Source organism: Musa acuminata, chromosome BXJ3-10 (assembly GCF_036884655.1).
Source record: "Musa acuminata AAA Group cultivar baxijiao chromosome BXJ3-10, Cavendish_Baxijiao_AAA, whole genome shotgun sequence".
In the NCBI taxonomy this organism is placed as follows: Eukaryota; Viridiplantae; Streptophyta; class Magnoliopsida; order Zingiberales; family Musaceae; genus Musa; species Musa acuminata.
In genome coordinates this window covers 27,269,955-27,289,369 of record NC_088358.1, presented here as the reverse complement: position 1 = coordinate 27,289,369, position 19,415 = coordinate 27,269,955, and the positions used below count along the sequence as shown (strand labels likewise).

The 19,415-nt window shown below is 39.6% G+C and overlaps 3 protein-coding genes and 1 long non-coding RNA gene across 8 annotated transcripts; 1 reads left to right on the top strand and 3 right to left on the bottom strand.

Annotated features, from left to right (window-relative positions):
• Positions 1-797: 797 nt before the first annotated feature.
• LOC103968419 (ankyrin repeat protein SKIP35) lies at positions 798-5,336 on the bottom strand. 2 transcript variants are annotated; one of them, XM_009381633.3, is made up of 4 exons: positions 5,198-5,336; positions 3,691-4,733; positions 3,100-3,511; positions 798-2,237 (listed from the first exon to the last, which is right to left on the bottom strand). In XM_009381633.3, exons 2-4 carry the CDS (start codon positions 4,341-4,343, stop codon positions 1,419-1,421), a joined length of 1,884 nt encoding a protein of 627 aa, XP_009379908.2. In that variant the 5' UTR covers positions 4,344-4,733; positions 5,198-5,336; the 3' UTR covers positions 798-1,418. The 2 variants fall into 2 exon arrangements, with proteins under 2 accessions (XP_009379908.2, XP_009379909.2); XM_009381634.3 differs by having other exon boundaries at positions 5,019-5,275.
• Positions 5,337-6,504: 1,168 nt separating this feature from the next.
• On the bottom strand, positions 6,505-10,673 carry LOC135651934 (uncharacterized). Of its 2 annotated transcripts, none has more exons than XR_010501997.1 (3): positions 9,932-10,673; positions 6,955-7,647; positions 6,505-6,832 (listed from the first exon to the last, which is right to left on the bottom strand). It is a non-coding gene; the product is annotated as an uncharacterized LOC135651934 (long non-coding RNA). The 2 variants fall into 2 exon arrangements; XR_010501998.1 differs by having other exon boundaries at positions 6,505-6,829; positions 9,932-10,671.
• A 1,212-nt stretch (positions 10,674-11,885) lies between these two features.
• Positions 11,886-13,864, top strand: LOC135651932 (uncharacterized). Its single transcript, XM_065172578.1, has 5 exons — positions 11,886-12,349; positions 12,421-12,673; positions 13,130-13,288; positions 13,370-13,516; positions 13,658-13,864. The coding sequence occupies exons 1-5, from the start codon at positions 12,153-12,155 to the stop codon at positions 13,775-13,777; spliced, it is 876 nt and encodes a 291-aa protein (XP_065028650.1). The 5' UTR covers positions 11,886-12,152; the 3' UTR covers positions 13,778-13,864.
• A 304-nt stretch (positions 13,865-14,168) lies between these two features.
• Positions 14,169-18,443, bottom strand: LOC135651933 (glutathione S-transferase zeta class-like). 3 transcript variants are annotated; one of them, XM_065172579.1, is made up of 10 exons: positions 18,389-18,441; positions 18,204-18,294; positions 18,060-18,116; positions 17,857-17,942; positions 17,673-17,744; positions 16,837-16,890; positions 16,649-16,724; positions 15,820-15,881; positions 15,069-15,128; positions 14,169-14,741 (listed from the first exon to the last, which is right to left on the bottom strand). In XM_065172579.1, exons 1-10 carry the CDS (start codon positions 18,407-18,409, stop codon positions 14,625-14,627), a joined length of 696 nt encoding a protein of 231 aa, XP_065028651.1. In that variant the 5' UTR covers positions 18,410-18,441; the 3' UTR covers positions 14,169-14,624. The 3 variants fall into 3 exon arrangements, with proteins under 3 accessions (XP_065028651.1, XP_065028653.1, XP_065028652.1); XM_065172581.1 differs by having other exon boundaries at positions 14,420-14,741; positions 15,059-15,128; positions 18,389-18,443; XM_065172580.1 differs by having other exon boundaries at positions 14,420-14,741; positions 18,392-18,424.
• Positions 18,444-19,415: the final 972 nt, after the last annotated feature.

The window sequence follows — 19,415 nt, the reverse complement described above, 5'->3', positions numbered from 1 at the left end:
TGCTGATGATAATATTCATTAAACATTTTTTAAGGATAAATTGGTTCTGACTGAAAATTCTAAAAGCTGTCATATTGGTGGTTATATATATTAGCTTTTGTGGAATACTCCATAGACATAAAAGAATTAAAATTTTCGATCAAAACACTACATTCTCTTAAACATACGTTTCCAAGGAAGAAAAAGATGATAAAAGTGAAGAAATCCGTATTTTATGTATTCATATCATCGAGTTTTTTGGTTTTCAAAATATTATAACGTAAAAAAAAGTGCTTCCAATCATTACTATTTGAGGAGATAACTCTTCTCTTCTTCACTTGAAGATAGGAGATTATATTGTCGAATTCCATAGAAAGAGTTCAATTATTTTATATCGATTTCATATATATATATATATATATTTATATATTCTTTGTTGAAGATATGAATATTGGCTTGAAATATTTCCCAAAAAGATTCACAGTCCAAATACATAATCAACAGTACAAGGAAGTTCCCAACATAATTGTTTTATGTGGCCTACAATCATATGAAGACTGGCTTGGCTGATAGCGGTTTGTAAAAGCATAATGATCTGAGTCAATATCTTTTGCAAATACAAAGAAACAAGGTTGATCAAACTAAGTATTCTAGAGATGGACAAGGAATGAAACAAATCTTTGGCACATAAGAATTTAGAAGATGGTAAAGATTAGAGATTACTCAGTGGATGGTAAACAATCCATCTACAAAGGTTTTAAGGTGGAAAGTAAACCTCACTACAAGATAATGGACAAGGAATGATTCAATAATACATGTAAACAGCATAAGTAGTAATCACTCATCACCTCCTTGATTGAATTAATAATACAGGGAAGAAAAAAACATAAAACCTGTTTGAGAAATTTTATCAGTGATAAAAAACCCACTGGTCCAATCAATGACCAGATAAACCGAGGGCTTGATGGATCAACTCTTGCTCTGGAAACAAAACACTGATTACAACTGCTAAAGATGACAAGGGATTTATGAGAATGCCCAAATACTACTATTGCACTTTGGTTACAAACAGCAGATTCAACTAGGTATGATGGTGAAATACCAAGTCCTCTGCAATGGGGTCCTGAGCAAGAAATTTTGACTTTAGTTTAGGGTATATTTCGAAAACAAACTGAGTGTTTCAATCAATCGAGATGTGGTGCCGCCATATATATGCGGATAAGACCAAAACAACAATGCTCAAAACTAATCCGATGAGCACTTTTCCAAGGTAAATCCTCGCTTGGCTTACCATTAGAATGTTTCAGACGAATGTTGGGTATCCATGCAACTCTCGATGCAAAAGCATGGAACAGGAAACAAGCACGGAGTGCCCAGAGCTATAGGGGGCTGAGAAAAGACATATTTACTGTTCCATGATTCTGTGTTCTATCAATTACCTATAATAGGGTGCTACTGATGTTTGGAAGTTGCAGAAAGAAGGTAGGAAGGTGCTGCCCCAAAATTGCGAGAAGCTCTCTTGCCTGGCTATTCTTCTCCACCGGCCTTCCGCCAACCCTACTAGCTGCCTCCACAAGCTGTCCTCTCAGTTTTTGTGGCAACAACTGCCCACCCTTCTCCCGACACTCTCTGTATAGTGGCAAGTATGCTATCGCAGTCACCAGGGGTGGCGGAAGGTCCTTGAGACAGATGGGTGAACCACCCCTTCTCAGAATCCTCATAAAATTCACATAGTGATTTTGCCCATAGCTCAAGCCCTCAGCATAAGCTGCCTCGGACCAGTGCTCCTTCAGAAAAGCTCTCAGATTAGGGGCCACGGCCTCATCACTGGACCTCGCAATGCTGTCGGCCACAGCATACGTTGCTGCGGGGTCGCCAAGGAAGTTGTTGCGGAGAAGGAATGCAACGCCATCCAGAGACCCGCTGCTTCTCTCACCTGCTGCCTTTAGGACCTCGATGCTCAGGGCAGCTAGGACATGCTGCGGGATGTGTGGGAGAAGGTAAGATGCAATTCCCACCTGGCTGCTAGAGGCGGCGGCAGTAAGGGCAAGGCATAGTTCCATGTCCCTACATCCCCGGTCAACAAACCATTGAACTACCTGCATGCAGCCCCTCTCAGCTGCTCGCATCAAAGGACCCAGGAAGGCCGCAGCATTCCCTTCTTCAACCAAACACTCCATGGTTCCAATTTTACAGTAGTGAGAGGCAAAGCCTAGGGCAAGATCAACGTCGATATCCAAGCTGTTCCTCTGAGCAATCTGGGGGAAGAAACACAATGAAATTAGGAAGAGTTGCCCGGACACCTTTTTCTGTATAAAAAGTTATTGTTGTTTCTTTCAGTAGAAAGATTGCTCAAAGGAAGTTTGTTTTCTGGTAAGCATGATAAACTCACTAGAAACATGGGGCAAGATCCAAAGGCTGTTTGGGGGAAGAGAATAAACTTGCCCAATGTTTCTCTGGTAAGTATGCTAAAGTTACTCTCAAAAACCAAGATCCATCAAGTATGGTAACTAGAAAACAAACACGTATCCAGTTTAATACTAGAACACGTGTATGAAAGCAAAAGTACAAAATGAGTTTTAACTTGCTGTATGCTAAATATATACTATCTTGTTTTCATTACTAGAACACCTGTCTGAAAAGTAAAAGTACAAAATGATTTTTAACTTACTGTATGTTAAATATATACTATCTTGGTTTCATTACCTGCACAACAGCCAAAGGCTGGTTGACACAAGAATGACAGAAAGTTCATCCACCGGTGAGGGCAGATGATTTTCAGGTATGCACTATACAACCTCATTCTAGTGAACCATAATTCAGATTCTATAATGTAGATCATCAATCTTTAGTAAAAAAATCCAAAATCGTCCTTGTAGGCACAATCATGATAGGCAGCAGGTTTCGGCTTTCTATTTTCGGCCTTCTCTATTTGTCCTATTGATGGTATCTACTTGAAATTGTTTAGAGTTATTAAATAACCAACAAACATATAAATAACCAAAATGCAGCTGAAGCTTGGGTTATCATTGTACAGCCCAATTCACTGGCAACTAAACTTAATTGATAAAAAACTCGGAAATTATTATCTGCACCGTGAAACTGGAAGTAAATGAATACCTGTAGTAAAATTCGTACGAGCTCTGTACTTCCAAATCTTGAAGCTTCAAGAAAGCATTGGTTTACATTATCTGCACCGCCCTCAACTAGCATTCCCAGTAATCCTTGTATTACAGTTGCCGAGATTCCAGATGTAGAGAAGAGAGTCAAAGGGAAGCATGCTGCATCAAAAGCTTCAGTAAAATCCTTTCCTGTAAGGTTGTTGCCAGCAAGATCTAAAAAGTTCTTAAAAGCTGACAACTGAAGTTGGACTTCGAGAATTGTGCTGTGGCTCCTTCTGCCCTTATTCTCCTGGCACCGAGAGTGAACTCCGATGCACTTCAAGGCCCATTCTGTGAACTTCTGGACCTTTGCACCTGCTTCTGCCTTCAAAACCTCATCACCGTGGCATTCCTGAAGACGCTCATGCAACCTGACAAAAAAGGATGGCATGGGCAAAAGTACATTATTTATGGAACATGATGCAACTTTACCTACTATAAGAGAATGCAAAGTAGTAACCCAAGTGAAAATTTTCACTGATGCAGATGCGTGAGTTCTTTGAAGTTCCATGAGCTATCAAAGGAGATCATGCAAAGGAATCACAATTACCTATGGGCCATGATGCCCACTGTATCAGCCAAACTCATGGTTTTGCTCTGACATGCAGAAACACACGAAGCCAAAAACGAAGTCCTGAGGGCCGCCCTTGTGAAGTCATTCGCTCCATTGGCAACAATCTTCTTAATCAGGCCAGTAATACCATTCAGTTCTTGCCGAGTTGTCAGGAACCATATAGAGTCTAATGCTATGCACAGCATATCATTGAGAGTCAGTGGATCAGCCAACAGAATCAGGTTCTCAGCAAGCTCTAAATCCTGAGAACTCACTGCACCCTGAAACAAGCGACCAAGCTCAATCCTCTCCTGCCTACTGAGTTTTTTCTCCTGCTTATTTTTGTCCTTCCTTTGGATTTCAGACTCCATCAACTCAGAGGATTTCGATCTGACCTTGCTGCCACAGCAATGACCTTTGGAGATGAGAGAGCCCTTTGTCAGTATAGGGGCCTCCCTTGAGAAAACAACATTGCTTTCCTCACCCATCTCGCCCTCAAAACCGGCGCTACCATCTGCGCAACCAATGACACCGTTCTCGTTCTCATCCATTTCCATCTCCGGGCACAAGATATCCTCTGGTTGAGACTCTTTCACCAAATGCACATGATCCTTCTCATCGACCGTCACGATGGTGTTCTCTCCCTCCATCTTTCACAAAACCAAACAATTCATCGACCGCTTTTCCCAACAAGAACCCAATATTTTGCAACCAGATCCAGTTCTTTCAGTCAAATCCCCCATTCCAATAAGCAGCAGCATCGAATCAACGCCTTTCAAGACCAAAATCTAAAGGGCAATTTTTCACAACTTGTGCATCAATAAGAACCAACAATTCACAAATCCACCCCAAGAACCGGAAAATCTTAAGCTATAACAACCGATTCGACCCCCCTCCACCACGTTTCCGCCATCAAAGAAGCACAGCCACCGGAAAACATCATCAATCCTCAACGAGGTGAGGGAGCTGATCGGGCTGCGCGGGCCATTCTAAGAACCCTAATACTCTTCAACACCAAAAAGCTAGATCCACTACGGCACCTGCAAAAGAAAGAACAAAAAGCATAAAAGGCCTGAAACGAGAATCGGACACATCCCAAACACCATAATCTTCAAAATAGGGATTTTTATGACGACAGAATCCATGACCATAACAAGCGAGCAGAAAAGCCAATACAATAACCGTTCCGTGATGCAGTAACGAAGGAAAAAAGAAACGAAGAAATCAAAACCCGAAACAAGGATCCGATTCGCAATAACCACCATAAAAGCCCCAAAAAAAGATCAAAAATGGATCTTTCACGATGGCAGAACACATGATCATACCATCGAGAAGAAAAACCAACAAAAAAAAGATGCGGTTTTTAGTTTTAGTGCAGCGACGGTGGAGAAAAATGGGCAGACAGCAGCGGCAAATGAGCGCAGAGTGGCAGAGATGATCCCAGAGGGAATAAAGGAGGAAGAAAAAAACAAGAGAAAGAGAAAAGGAGGGGCTAGAGGCCAACCTTTAAGGCATGGGACTGAGAGGGGAGGAAGAGGAGGTGGGGGAAAGAGAGGGAGAGGGAGAGAGAGAGGGAGCTCGGTCCCAGCGTCCATGGAACTCTCCTCGGACAGGGAGACGCGACCCTTTTTATCGTCTTGTTTTTCCTTTTTCCCCCTTTTTCGTATTCATTTCCAGCCTCTAGAAATAAACTAAAATTTTTTTATATGTATATATAATTTTATTCATAGGTCATACATGTGAGAAATGTTTTTAATTTTCTCCCTTTTTTCTTTTATATCACCAGATGAAAACGACGGTCACCGCACGCGCACACACACACACACACGTTTCTTTTTGTGTGGTGGGACCCAATTCATCGGGTGCCGTGGGGCCCACTTCAATCATTGGAATGATTTCCAACCCCCCCCCCTCTCTCTCTCTCTCTCTCTCTCTCTCTCTAAAGAGAGTAATTTCTTTTTTCCTTTTTTTTTTTTTACCTTCTTTCTCTCTCATGAAACCCTACTTCATCCACAGCCATCAAATCCCCTGTCCACATAAACTCCCACCCCAACATAGATCTGTTTACTTGTCCCTAAAAAACAAAGGATCTCTAAGTTAAACCCCATGGACTCTATTATTAGCCAGTGTCATTATTATTGGCACTAATAAAAAATGCACATTAGCCAAGCACAACTATAATTGGAATCCCATGGGTCTCCTTAATCTCTCTCTCTCTCTCTCTCTCTCTCTCTCTCTCTCTCTATATATATATATATATATATATATATATATATATATATATATATATATATATATATATATATATATATATATAACACTAAGGAGTCCAATCATTTAAACCTACCACAATGGTATATAGGTTTAGAAAAAAAAATATTTTTAATATAAAAAATATTCTCTTAATTATTTATTATATAATAAAAATCTTTCAAGTATAATTTCTAACATTCTCAATTCAAACCTCTTATTCATTGGGTTGCAAACATTTAACCTCAAGGAACATACATGCATCAAGTATGAGTGAATGAGTCATATCGGATCAGTTTCGATATTAACGATGTATAATAATTTTTTCCTAAAAAATATTTTTTTATTTATTTATGTAGTTTGATAGACACAAATACTAGAAAAATTAACTTCAATTGAAATTGAATTCAATATGTTAAATTATTTTTTTATTAATTTTGATAAGTAATGGACGGTATATTTCAATCCGTATATTCTCAAAATTGGTATCAGATCAATATTTTAAGGTTTCAAATAATTACTGTAAAAAAATAAATACTTCTACTGGATCAGACCCCTTGTAATCAATACATAGTGAAGCCAAGTTCCATGAACAACCCTCTGAACCAAAAGCTGGAAAGAGGCAGCTCATTTCATGCAATCCTTGTTCTTCTGAGGCAGAACAGATCCATAACATGGGGATCGGATGCCTGTCTGCTAGTTTTGTTTGGCACAGCGCAAAAGATGGTTTCAAGCTTGCAGAGGTGGAAGGAAGATGATCCTAATCAGCAACCATGGAAGGGAATCTGGCATCTCAATCCTGCGTGGATTGCATGCAAACAAATACTTCCTGCTAAAGAATGTTTGGCAGAAAGAGGGATGGAATTTGATCCATCTTAACCTGAGACTGCTGCATCAGATAAAATACTATTAGCTGGCATGTAGTTGGGAACATGGAATCTGGTTTCCTCAGTCTAAGAATGATTGATTCAAGGACTGGCAAAGAGAAAAGGAGATGTCAAAGAAGCATACCTGAGAAGAGTTCCAAGGAGAAATAAGAGGAGGATCCTACTGGCAACATGAAGTAACAAGAAAACCACCACTCTCTCCCTCTCACATAATGATGAGTTCAAAGAATTCAAAAGGAAAAAACCAGTTTAGCTCCTTCTCAAAAGGTGAATTGTATTGGGTCCACTGCACACCGATAATAGGTAGGTTTACTATCGGAATCGGTTCTTGCGTGCAATGATTGAGCTTGAGACAGATTTCTCAACTAACATTGGCAGTGTCCCCATCTGAACAACCAAATGAAAGAACCTTGGCAGCACTGGCACATGCTCCTTGTGGAATTAATCCTCCATTAGCACAATCCACTAATCATATGACTTGACTGCTTCTCGCTGTACTCAACTTTTAGTGCGAAAACATAGTTTATGATGCTGTCTATGATGCTGCTGATTCGGACTAGCGTACAGAAACAAAAGTATTATGGTCCTTCAGATAGACTTTGAGTGTCACTGTGAATGAAACACGGTTTCACATTGTGCTCTTAATCCATGGTTATTGCAATATAATTCAAGAAAAGATGGAATCATGGGTTGGAAGAGTTTACAGAGTAGGTCATGACAACATAACCTTGTTTTATGTGACACTAAAGCAGGTAAGAGTACATGGCCACCATGTTGGCAAGTGCTGCTCCACTTGATATTAGATTCCATCAACATTCTGCAAGCACAATTAGCAGAAGAAAGAGATGTTGTTAATAAGAGAGATGAATCATTTTTCTGGCCCTGGAAACATGCTAATTCCTGCAGAGTCGAGTCAATGGTTGATAAAGAAATGATGCCATCCTCGAGCTACAATCAGGCAAAAAATTACTCATTTTTCTGTCAGAACATTTTACTTACTGAATGATACAAGCCAAGATAGACTGAAGAACAGTTGACAACTCATGAAGCTTCCATCATCCAGGAAGAACACAGAAAGTAATGCATGAAAGCCTTGCCTGTACTCCTTGCCCTGGGTCACTTATATCAACCGATCAAGTTTTAATTGGTTTAGTTTCATCAAGCTTCTCCTTCTTTCTCGGTTTTGTTCCTTGTTGTACCATGCATCCTCACTCCCAAGACACTTACCCTCTTGCCAGAAGAAACTAAAGGCTTCTTCTGATATACTTCGAAGCCGATAGACTGCCAATGTCTATCAACCTTTTTGAGCTCAAGTTATCGGTTTCCAACCTCTCCACTGCTCGACTGCAGCAAAGATTTTGATGTCTTAAATCATAGAATACTAATGTTCTTCTGATGTACTAGTGCTCTATGCAGCTCGACTTCTATAGAACACTAAGATTTTATGTTGCTTCGTATATTTCCCATTGTCAGGTAGTATGTAAAATCCTATTACAGTAATGTCGGCATTCCGACCTCCAGCTGCAGAAGCATCCTGGAGAACCACATTCTGAAACTTGCAGACCTGATGTTTCCTGGCACCAAGGTGTTTGATACACATTCTGATTACTTTACTGTTTGTTGTGTTCTTCCTTGCCCCCTCAGCGCAACCCAAGAGGCCTGCTTGAACATTCTCAGCAAATATAGCCTTGTCGAATGAACTCCTCATCTGGACTTTTCAAAAAAGATTCAGATCGCAATGACTCGGCTATCTAAGAGGGAAGACGGAAGTGACTGAGGCTACAGTTCACCTGACTGACAATGGCATAGAGTGCTAAGGCACTATAGCTACGCAGGAACTGTATGATCACATTAGAGACCAGCAACTAATGAATCAGAACTAATCAATCAGATATGAGAATATGAAATACTTTGGTTTCATGAGCTGAATATGTTGCAGTATACCAGATTACAAGTCTGTGAACAATGAAGACAGCTTGGATCAAAATCATACATTGTCTGCATCACCGAAAGCATTGTTTAACAAGGAATTTTCCTCAAGCCTAAAGCTACTTACTTTGTCACTGCTCGCTAGCACACATTCAAACTCTGAAAGTTTTACAGACAAAGAATTGATCCTTGTCTGAGCATACAAGCTTAAAATTCAAATGGAAGCCGTTCGCCAGTAGCTGTATGGCCTTGTGCATTACGATACCCCTATCCATCAAAATCATGTACATTGCCTATACCTTCCATCGCGAAAAATCATTGTGATTATAACCATCATCAAATACCTTACCCACAAATATGAGGCCACCTATAGAGGCACATTAAAGCTTAAGTAGGTTCCATAAAAGATTTGGAAAATGTTAATAGCAGGACTATCACACAAGTGAACCATCCAAAGTTGGTGCCAAATTCCTAACCAAGCAAAATCAGACATAAGAGGAACTTCCTTGAGGCCTAAAAGGTAAATCATGTCCGATAGAAAGCTATAACTTACAGGATGTAGTAGAAAAACACTTACATTTGGGAGAATCTAGAATGGAGGAAATGAACAAGCTATAACAGAGGGAGCTTGTTCATTTCAAAGGCACAAATAAGCAGATTAAACAAACCCCCCAGCCTAGGTTTTAGCAACAAAAGGAATCAGAATCTCTTGTGTCAAACTAAAGACCGAGGCTTAATTAGAGTTCATAGTAACAAGCACAGCCAAAAAAAAAAAAAAAGGTTAACCTAGTATTTATTATAAAGTTCTCACTCAACCTGAAGTCACAATTCAATCACGAATTTTTGGAAGAATATGAAGAATGGATTCTTTTTCTTCCACCCACCAGCATTTATTTTGGTATGCACACACCGGAAAGCTAGCCAATTAATTAATGGATCTTTATCCTAAGGCTTAGTCTGCAGCATAAAAGTATCTCAAGAACATGAATTTTCTTGGAATTAGATAAGAATCAACAGCAGTTACATCAAAGTTAAGCATTATATGTACCCATGTATTGAAATTAATCTTAAGCAGATACCTCACAACACAGGATGAAGAAATTGCAGCTGTAAATGCCAACAACATAATTAGGTAAATGAGAAGACCAAGGCCAAAGTGATAAGAAACATACAAGTCCTGTTGAATCCATCTGCAGCACCAGGCTCCCAGCATTTGAATCAGTAAATGGAGATTCCACATGCATACCACTTCTATTCCTCCTCAGCTCGTCCACGAAATGGTCCAAACGCTCAGTAGCATCCCCGACCACGGCACTGCCTTCATCACCAATTGCAGGTCCAACACGCATGCATCGAAGCATCTTCATTTGTCGCCTCTACCTACCACAAGTTATCAGATTCGACGAAGATGATTCAGGTTCTTCTCCTCGAGCAGTGGGCACGGACAGAGAAACCCTTAATCGGGTCGACATTGAAATATCAAAAAGATCGCAGCTTTAATACGATTGGTACGATTCCAGGAACCCAGACGAGGATTCAAAGATCACAAACAACAGATTTTCTTGAAACTTTGGAAGAACGAGGATCTGCAACTTCTGCCTCGACGGAGTCCGCATCTGACAACGATGAGCGACTTGCGCGCCGCGTCGGCGTCGATCAAAGCAACCGGAAGAGGATCCAAAGCTGATGTCATAACCTAAAACTTACTTGAACAATATTATATATATTAGAGACCGATTAAGAGAAAATTATTTGTGGGAATTGGTGTCGTATAGATTCGCTTTAATTGCATTGAGGTGGGATGGATGGTTTGGCTCACATTGTGCCTTCTTCTCTACGACAAAACTGTATGATATGTTCTATTGCAGATTAAATTGCTCAACAGTAAATTAAATTTCTTGTCCTCCAAATAATTTGATCTCCAAACAAGTTGTTCTCATTTAAAGAATACAAAAGGATCATCATCAATCCCAGCATATAAGCATATGATGATTACAGGAGCTCCCACTGCTCCTGTTTCCTCCTCACAGGAACATGGGCGATGTCAACAGACTATCTTGCCTATTATGAACTGTGATCTCTCCAATGGCTGTAAAGCTGAGATCCTCCCGTCCTCACAAACTTGGAGACCTTACACCTGTTATCCACTTCGGTCTCCATGATTGTCCATGTTTCTGGTGCAAGAAAGCACCTTCTTCTTTTTCCCAGACCTGGATGGTTCTTGTACTTCCAAGGAAAGGAAGCTGCAGTTAGCTTTTGGTGGAGCAGTTCCTCTTGGACCATTCTGGTCGCTGCTACCTGTTCTTATCCTCCAAAGGTGGACACCCAGTGCTCGCTGATCATGGCTTGCTCCACAGATTTCCAACATAAACAGGAAGATAATGATGGTTTCTCCTCAAAAGTAGAATCTGAGGTGATGTTTTGCAAAGCATGATGCTGAAATGTTTGGGAGGCAAGATCAGATCATGTATGTAGACATCTCCTTCTATCAGCTGTCTTTTACTGGGTTCTTAGTCATTTTAGGTAGCAGAGTGATAAGAGCAGCAGCAGCTCTAGATCTGAGTTTGACAGCTTGGGTTATGGTTTGTATATTTCATCAATCTTAAGGTATTTCCAATATTTAAAATCGTTAGTCAAGATCCAAAAGATTGGATATGTTTTACAAGCTGTGGATTCATCCTCATAATTAGCCATCTATTGCACTGGTCACAGTGTGATGGCAGATCTGCATCATCTTGATATTAAATCCTTTGAACTCGATCTTATTCAGTATGTTTGACTGGAAAACCTAGCATTAAATCCAGGTAGGATGACAGATGTTGATGGATAATATTTAATGGAAAGAAACTGAGGTGTTCTTCTTCGCTTGGCCACTTTTAAACTGATACTGCCACTAATCATCACAGAAATGATGAGACTCACTTTTCCTTGAAGCTGATGAATGTGTTTTCTTCCATGTTGAAAGCACAGTATCTTTCTTTTCTTCCTCCTAATGTTAAGTAAATCGGTAGAAAAGCATTCACTCATTCCACTGATCCGAGCATTTAGCATCACATCAAGCAGACCCATCAAATCTCAAGAGTCCATCCGCTTCAAGGCATCAACAGAGAAGACCGCATGCACCGGGGAGATGTGGGGGGGGGGCTCCGGCCCACCAGAGTGGATTTGCCCCACCAAAACTCCCCTTCCCGCAGAGCATGCGCAGAGCTCCGGAGAGCATCAATGGCGCCACTAGTTCTCGGGCTCATCTGCCCTCTATTTGCTTCCTTCCATGTCTCGCCACCAGCAGTCCATGTGCTCCGTCTTCCCCACCCTTCCCTCTCCCTGCTTTAAAGAAAAGAAGCCATCTTTACTGCACCTGCGTGGGGAGAGCACGTGCAGCTGGGGCCAATCATGGAGGTGACTGCACTGGCACTGCATGTGCCCCAATCACTACCTGCCCACTTCCATCCCTTCCCCTTGCCTCCATGGCTCCTCGCTTTAAAGCTCCCCGGATATGCCCCGCTCTCTCTCCCTCCGCACCCACCGCGACCTGACACAATGAGCAACACTTCCTCTCCAGTGACTGCTTCATCTTGTTCTCGCTCCTGGTAATCCTCGGGACCTGACACCATTACCAGCTTCTTCTGCCCACACTGATCTGCTCTGGGTTTACTGCAAGGTCTGTAAGCGAGGATTCCTTGAGGAGGTACGTGACGTACGCGAGCGAGCGATGCATTCAGGAGCTCTTGTCGGCGTCGGAGTCCAGCCGGGCCGGAGGTGGCGATGGCTGGAAGGTCTTGGCGTTTCAGAACGGCGTGGAGATATCGAAGCGGAGCGCGAGCTCTCTCCACGTCTTCAGAAGCCGTTGGCTGCTCCGCTCGGTCTCCCCGCAGCAGTTCATCGTGGTCGCCACTGCCATCGATGCCGCCAAGGTGAGCTCAAACACTCTGCTATGCTCTGTTATCTCCAAGCATCGTGAAGCGTCATCGGATCCAAGCTTTAGGAGTTCTTCAAGGATTCAACGAGAGTGGCAAGCCATCCCATGCAGCAGCATGGATAATTCCTTGGCACTAGGCGGTAGGTGGGAAGCTCGATCCGATAACTGGTTGGATCTTCCCATGAGAGTCCACATGACATGTCCTGGAATCTTAGTCAGAGTTGTCGGAAGAACTTGCACTGTTGGCTGTGCTTCGAGACGACATCAAATACAATGTTGCGTCGGATTGGCAAGAACAGTTGACCTTTGATGCGTTGAACCAGATCAGGATACTAGGAATAGACTGTATCAGATCTAGGAATACTAGGTTCTGATACATGATGCTAAGATCAACTTTGTTGTCTGCATCAAAGAATCACCTGCATGATGTCTCTTCTCTCTTCTACACCAGCAATGGGATCCGGACCTGGTGGAGGCCAAACACATCAAGGACCTCGATGACAACCTCAGCATCATCGGGCTCAGATTTGGAGACTCCTCGAAGCCGCTCTTCAAGAAGAGAGAGTTCATCGTCTACGAGCGTCGTGAGACTCTGGATGATGGAACCCTAGTAAGCTTCCTCCAAGACCCAATCAAGCTGATCGATAGAACATGGTGTTAGATAGTTTTCCCTGTGGTTGATGACACGCAGGTGGTCGCGGTGGCTTCTCTGCCGAAGGAGATCGCGGCAGGACTGCAACCGAAGAACAACAAAGCGATTCGAGGGCTGCTGCTTCAGTCGGGGTGGGTGGTGGAGAAGCTTGAAGACGACTCTTGCATGGTGACTTATGTTGTGCAGGCAATCGAACGATCCATATCTATCTACACACACAGACACCAAAACATCATTTCATACTCTTGATGTTCTATGGTTCAGCTTCTTGTGGAATTCATGTAGTGTGCTTACTTGCTCTTCTTTCTTCTCTCTTGTTCTTGGCAGTTGGATCCGGCAGGCTGGTTGCCAAAGTGTTTTGTCAACAGGCTCAACACAAAGCTGGTCATGATCATTGAAAACCTAAAGAAGTTGGCAGAGACTTCCCCAATGGGGAAAGAAATGTGAATGTAAATTCCTACAGTTTATAAGAAACACATGAGCAAATGTATTGATACCAGACATTTTACTGATCTCATGTCCTTGTTTAGCCTTAACCACATCTCCATGACATCCACCATGCCCATGAATGTCAACCATGCATGGTAAAAAAATGTTATTTTCCTTTGCATAAAAAGCAGGTGGTTGGATGAATTCTTTGGCCACACCGGTTAAACATGACCTAAACAAAAGTTACATTTTAATATTTATATCTATGATTAGAAGTGGTTTAACATGTGTTTTTTGTATGGATATTAAAGACAATAGCATCAAAAATTGAGAGACATATGTACATTTGCTATATCAAAATTTACAATGGCATGTATGCTATTCTCAACTTTTGCAAAGATAATAAATATGCAGAGAACCCCTGTTTTTTTACCGTTTAATTCAACCACACCTTAATTAAACAACCATGGTCTTATATTCCAAAATTACCTTCTACAAACTAATTAAATCTTTTGCTAAAAAAACACATGATACAATGCATATGGCAAAGAAAAGGCACATGGAAGTGCAGCTATGTACCATGTAGAGCAGTTTTCTGCCATTCCAATTACATCCCTCGACTGCAGAAAGCATTTTGTGATAGGATGCACCACCTTGGTAAAAGTCTTTGCAGATTGCTCGCAGATTTGTCGTGCACATGAAACTTTTGTGTCAAGCAGTTTCTTTTAGTCTTCCAAGTATACAACAGAAGCAGCAGTACAAACATGTACTATTTTTTTTTTCCCTTCGATCAAATATAAACATGTAATTTCAAGACAGAAAGTAGAATATCACCAATAACATCTTGGATGAAGCAAGTCCAACTTCAACATGATTGTGAAGATGAAGGAAATGCATCTGGTTGCCTGTTCGGATGGGCAGCTTGGAATGCAGGCAGTTCAGCATACGCTTCATAGATTCTGGCTAACGTAGGGTACTGAGACTGCAGAAACAACATGCTTACCTAAGGTTTTTGAATAAACTGTTATCAAATGGAAAATTTTGGCAACAGATATAAAATCCAATTTTCAGGCTCTTGGGACAAAAGCAAGCAAGATATCAAGTAATGTTAGTCGATGGTGCAAACTCAGGAACTAAGATGAGACATGATAAATTTCATAGAAAGTAGAAGTTCCATCATTATTAGTTTACAAACAACAAATTTCAAGAGGTTGGAAGATTTTATTGTTTTCAGTTCCACAGTGCTTCAATCGAATTCAAGAAAATAGCCCACAAAGTGAAAGCAGAAAAGTTACATACAACTGATTACCATATCAATCTGGAAACGTGTTACTCCGATATATATCTGAGGTGCCAGAAACACGTCTGCCTGCATGTGACAATAAACATGTAATATAAATTTTCCATTGCAGTGGGTGACACATACATCTGATAAGATACGTGACCTTCTACCAAATAAGATTCATCGGCAAGTCAGTCTTTAGTAGATATTCATCGTATGGAAAATCTTACCACCAATATATGTGCCAACTGATTCATTCATCTAGAAAAAAAATCCATATTTGACGAGCGGGTGTAGTTCCACCTTATTAATTATATTTTACTTCTGTGAATTGTGCTGTGGATGAGAAACCCACTTAACAGTGTTAACTGGATAACTTTATTTCTCTCTTCTTTAAGCATGTTCTAGCTTTAGAAAGGTTTCATTTGGTCAGATTATCTTGACAGACATAGGAAGGCATCTAATGCACTGTGCTATTGGAAAATTTCTACCGATCAAAGCTTTTAAGTTATTTTTTATGGTTAATTAGTAAATGTTCTAAGCATTGAGCAAAAGTTGACTAGGCTCAGAGAGCCATGCCAATTTGTGATTGCCAACATGGTCAGTAAACAAAAAATAGTAAAACAGAAGAGATTTCTGCCCATTGAGATGTGAAGAGGATTGATAAGTAACAAAAAATATCTTGCCACTTACTCAGAGAAAAACACATACTTAATCAACTATTTGTATACATACACATGTCATAGCAAGGAAACAACAAAAGTTTTGGCAGACAAACCAGTTGTACTTTGTCTCCTGAAGCATATTTCCCAGCAGAGCCTTCTAACAATTTTTCTATTGCTATATCACAACAACATCAAAAAATGGTCAGCTTAAATGAGAAATGTCTATCCTATGAATCAAACTCAGAAAACTTGGGCACTCAAATAAGCAGAAGACTAATATGAACATTAATTGTTTGAACAACAAGCATGATAAAATTCTTATCTATTTGCAAACGAATAAATATTTCCTTCATAAATGTATCCATTTTGGCATTGATTTTCAGCTGTTTATTGGTATTTCCCATTAATTACCAACCAAACATGTGCCTCATTTTTGTTTCATTTTAAGAGAAATCATGCACAAAAAATTTAATGTCAGATCAGATATTTTGCTTGCACTATTCTGACAAACATACCAGCAAAAGAACATTCTAGTACTGCTGCATACAAATGCATGTTGTCCTAACAGAGTTGACATAAAAGAGATTGCATGTCAATCTAAGGTGACCAGAGAACAACATAACAGTGCCCTAACAAGTTCAATCCCATCATGCAAATGAGAAGAATAAAACAAAAGCAAAAGTTGAAGAACATTTGTACTAAGGAAAACCACAGAAAATCAGAACAAAGAACAAATACTGATGAAAAGCAGGTTATCCAACACCAGAAAATTCTGGTGTTCATTAATAAATCTAGAAGATGGCTCATAAAAAATAGAAATGAAACTGGAGTTAATGGGAATCTTTCTTGGTACATTTTAAACCATAGTTTGTGGGGTTTCTTTTGTGCAATACGATGATATAAATTTATCAGAATAGGATAGTGATATAAGTTAAAGCCAACCAGTGAATCCATTGTTGATGTGACGCTGAGCCCATGCAACTTTCTCGTCAGAACTGATTTTTTCCTCAATGAAATTCTACGAAACCATTAGAAGAAAAAGTAACTTCCAATTTTTGTATTAAAATCTTGCAAAAGCAACATATAATTTCACCATAAACATAATCCAGTTGGCCCAGCTTCTGACTTACCAATACAGAAAGCATCTGAAGTGGCTGGATACTTGAACTAATGATATTTGCTACCTATGATGAAAAGACATTTTAGTTTCTTGCACTAGTAATGGATAAAGGAACTTTATTTACTTCAAACAAAAATAAAGGAAAGGTCACAAAATCATGTCCAGCTTGGTGAGGGGAAAAGAAAGATACTTTAAGCAGGCTGATTATGCCTTAGATAATAGCATTCTTTCTGATGTAATCCCAACTCAAGTTCTTTTCTTGTAAAAAAGATAACCAACTCTTTTTAGTGGATGGATGCAGATTGTGCTATTGATTTTTGTTTAACTCTCTTAATTATTATGTGCAGTGGCAGACCATTGAGTTAATTTGTATCCTTGTTCTTTGCAAGGTAACACTGTGTCGTTACATTTCACTTGTGCTGTTAGGAACTAGATAGGGATCAATGAGAATAGAGACATGGAGATGAGCACTTTATTTCTAGATTTCCTAAGCAGTTTTTAAGATAGACATAATAAGTGTGGCAGGCAATTTCCATGAGTAGTGAGAAGCTTGGTGCTTATTAAGAGGGGCAAACAGAAAATTGTTTCTTGCAATTGGGAATACAAACAAGGTCAGTAAAATAAAGTACTTGTTGTGTAACATGATTACCATTTTGTTGAGCAAACAAGGTGCTTTAACTGCATTACCGGTTTTCGGTCTTGTAGTCGCTAATTGGTTGCTTCTTTGGAACAAAAGGATGAAACATGCTATTGACATATATTGTTAAGTAGAAGCACTGTTGGAAAAAATGTTTGTTAAAATTTAAAAATTCATTAGCAAGAATATCATCAGCATGGTGGGCTCACCTGGAGATTGAGGGCTTTCTTTTTCAGATCTCGAGGCAGCAGTGGAAATTGAGGGTGCTCGTCTTCTAAATACTGTTCCAATCAACAAAAAAACACTTAATTAATCAGTAGCAAGATGTAAAACAACGTCCATTCCTCCAATATAAACATAGATGCAATTAACAGAGAACCATCACCTACTCACCAATATGATAGCAAACGAGTCTGCAACTACTACATCACCATCCACAAATACAGGCACAAACCTAACTGGATTAAGCTTCTCGAATTCTACAATAAAACCATAACAAATCACTCGAAAGAACAATAAGTAGGGGGACAAAAAGCAAGAACTCTGATCATGCAAAATAACAACCGCAGAACAGAGCCAAACGAACATCAACTGACCTGGATCGAACTGCTCGCCCTTGGATAGATCCACGGCCTTGTACTCGTAATCCAACCCTTCGCGATCAGAAGGAAGCGATTGCATAAACAAACCATCAACACCGAGAGAGTGGAACCGAGATAGGGTTTAAGGAACGACCTAACCTTTGAGATTAAGCGCGATCCGGACTCGGTGCGAGCACGAGCTCCGCCAGTAGGAGTAGAGCGTCAGCTTCTTCGGGCACGAGGCGGATTCCTGGAAGAGAAAAGGAGACGAACTTAGAAGAAATGGAGAGAAATTAGCACGAATAGAGACCGGAAGAGTCCGAAGAGCGGGGCGACGAGCTTACTACCGCCGAAACGGTCGCCATGATTCCAGAAGCGGCGGTGGCCGTGGCAGGTGGGTTGTTGTTGAAAACATTTTTCACATTAGTCCCCATTTCTTTTTATTTTACTAAAAGGTCTCTATAAAAGGAGTCAATTTTCTTTAATCCCTTAAGTTAATACAATATTTTAAGTACTTTTTATTAAAACTATTAAATCATAAATTCACTTTTTTCACACCTATAAAAAGATAATTTCTTTGCCTATAGCCAATCTTTTCCTATGATCGATTTGAGCTAAATTGATCCAAATTAGAGAAAGAAAGGGGAGGACTAACAAAAAAAAGTCATCAAAGATATATATATATATATATATATATATATATATATATATATATGAGAAATAAAATTAAAATTATTTTACTTCACAGTAATTTTTTTATAGCAACTGAGAAATAAAACATTTACAGCAATAAAATATCCGTTTTATTTATTTAAAGTATTTTGGGAGGAATGAAAGCATTGAATGAGTTCTTAAATAAATAAAGTAAATACAAACAAAGTACAAGAGTTCATGTCCAGTAATTATGAGTTGTTTTAATGGTTAATTCATAATTATTGATCACTATAATATCACCAAGTCATCCAAAAGCTTAAAATTGAAGGTGAGACATTATGTATAAAATTAGCATTTTTTGTACCTTGGAAAGTTTCAACCTTTTATAAGAATAAAAATTAATCTGAACTAGTAATGCATTACACTGATAGAGCTTATAAGAAGCATCAAGGCACATTTTGCATGGATAAAAAATTAATATTATGTTTTCAATGGAAACCTCATTCCCTACCATTCTACCACTTTTTCTTCATAGTTTTCTTGATTATTTTTGTTTTTCTATAGAGCAATAAAAAAAGTTTACATGTTTTTACTGACAATATCTTTTTACTATATATATATATATAAACAAAAATTAATATCTTAAAAATATTTAATTATATATATATATATTTATTTATTTAAGAGGATTACTAATAGTATGGAGTTGCCAACAAC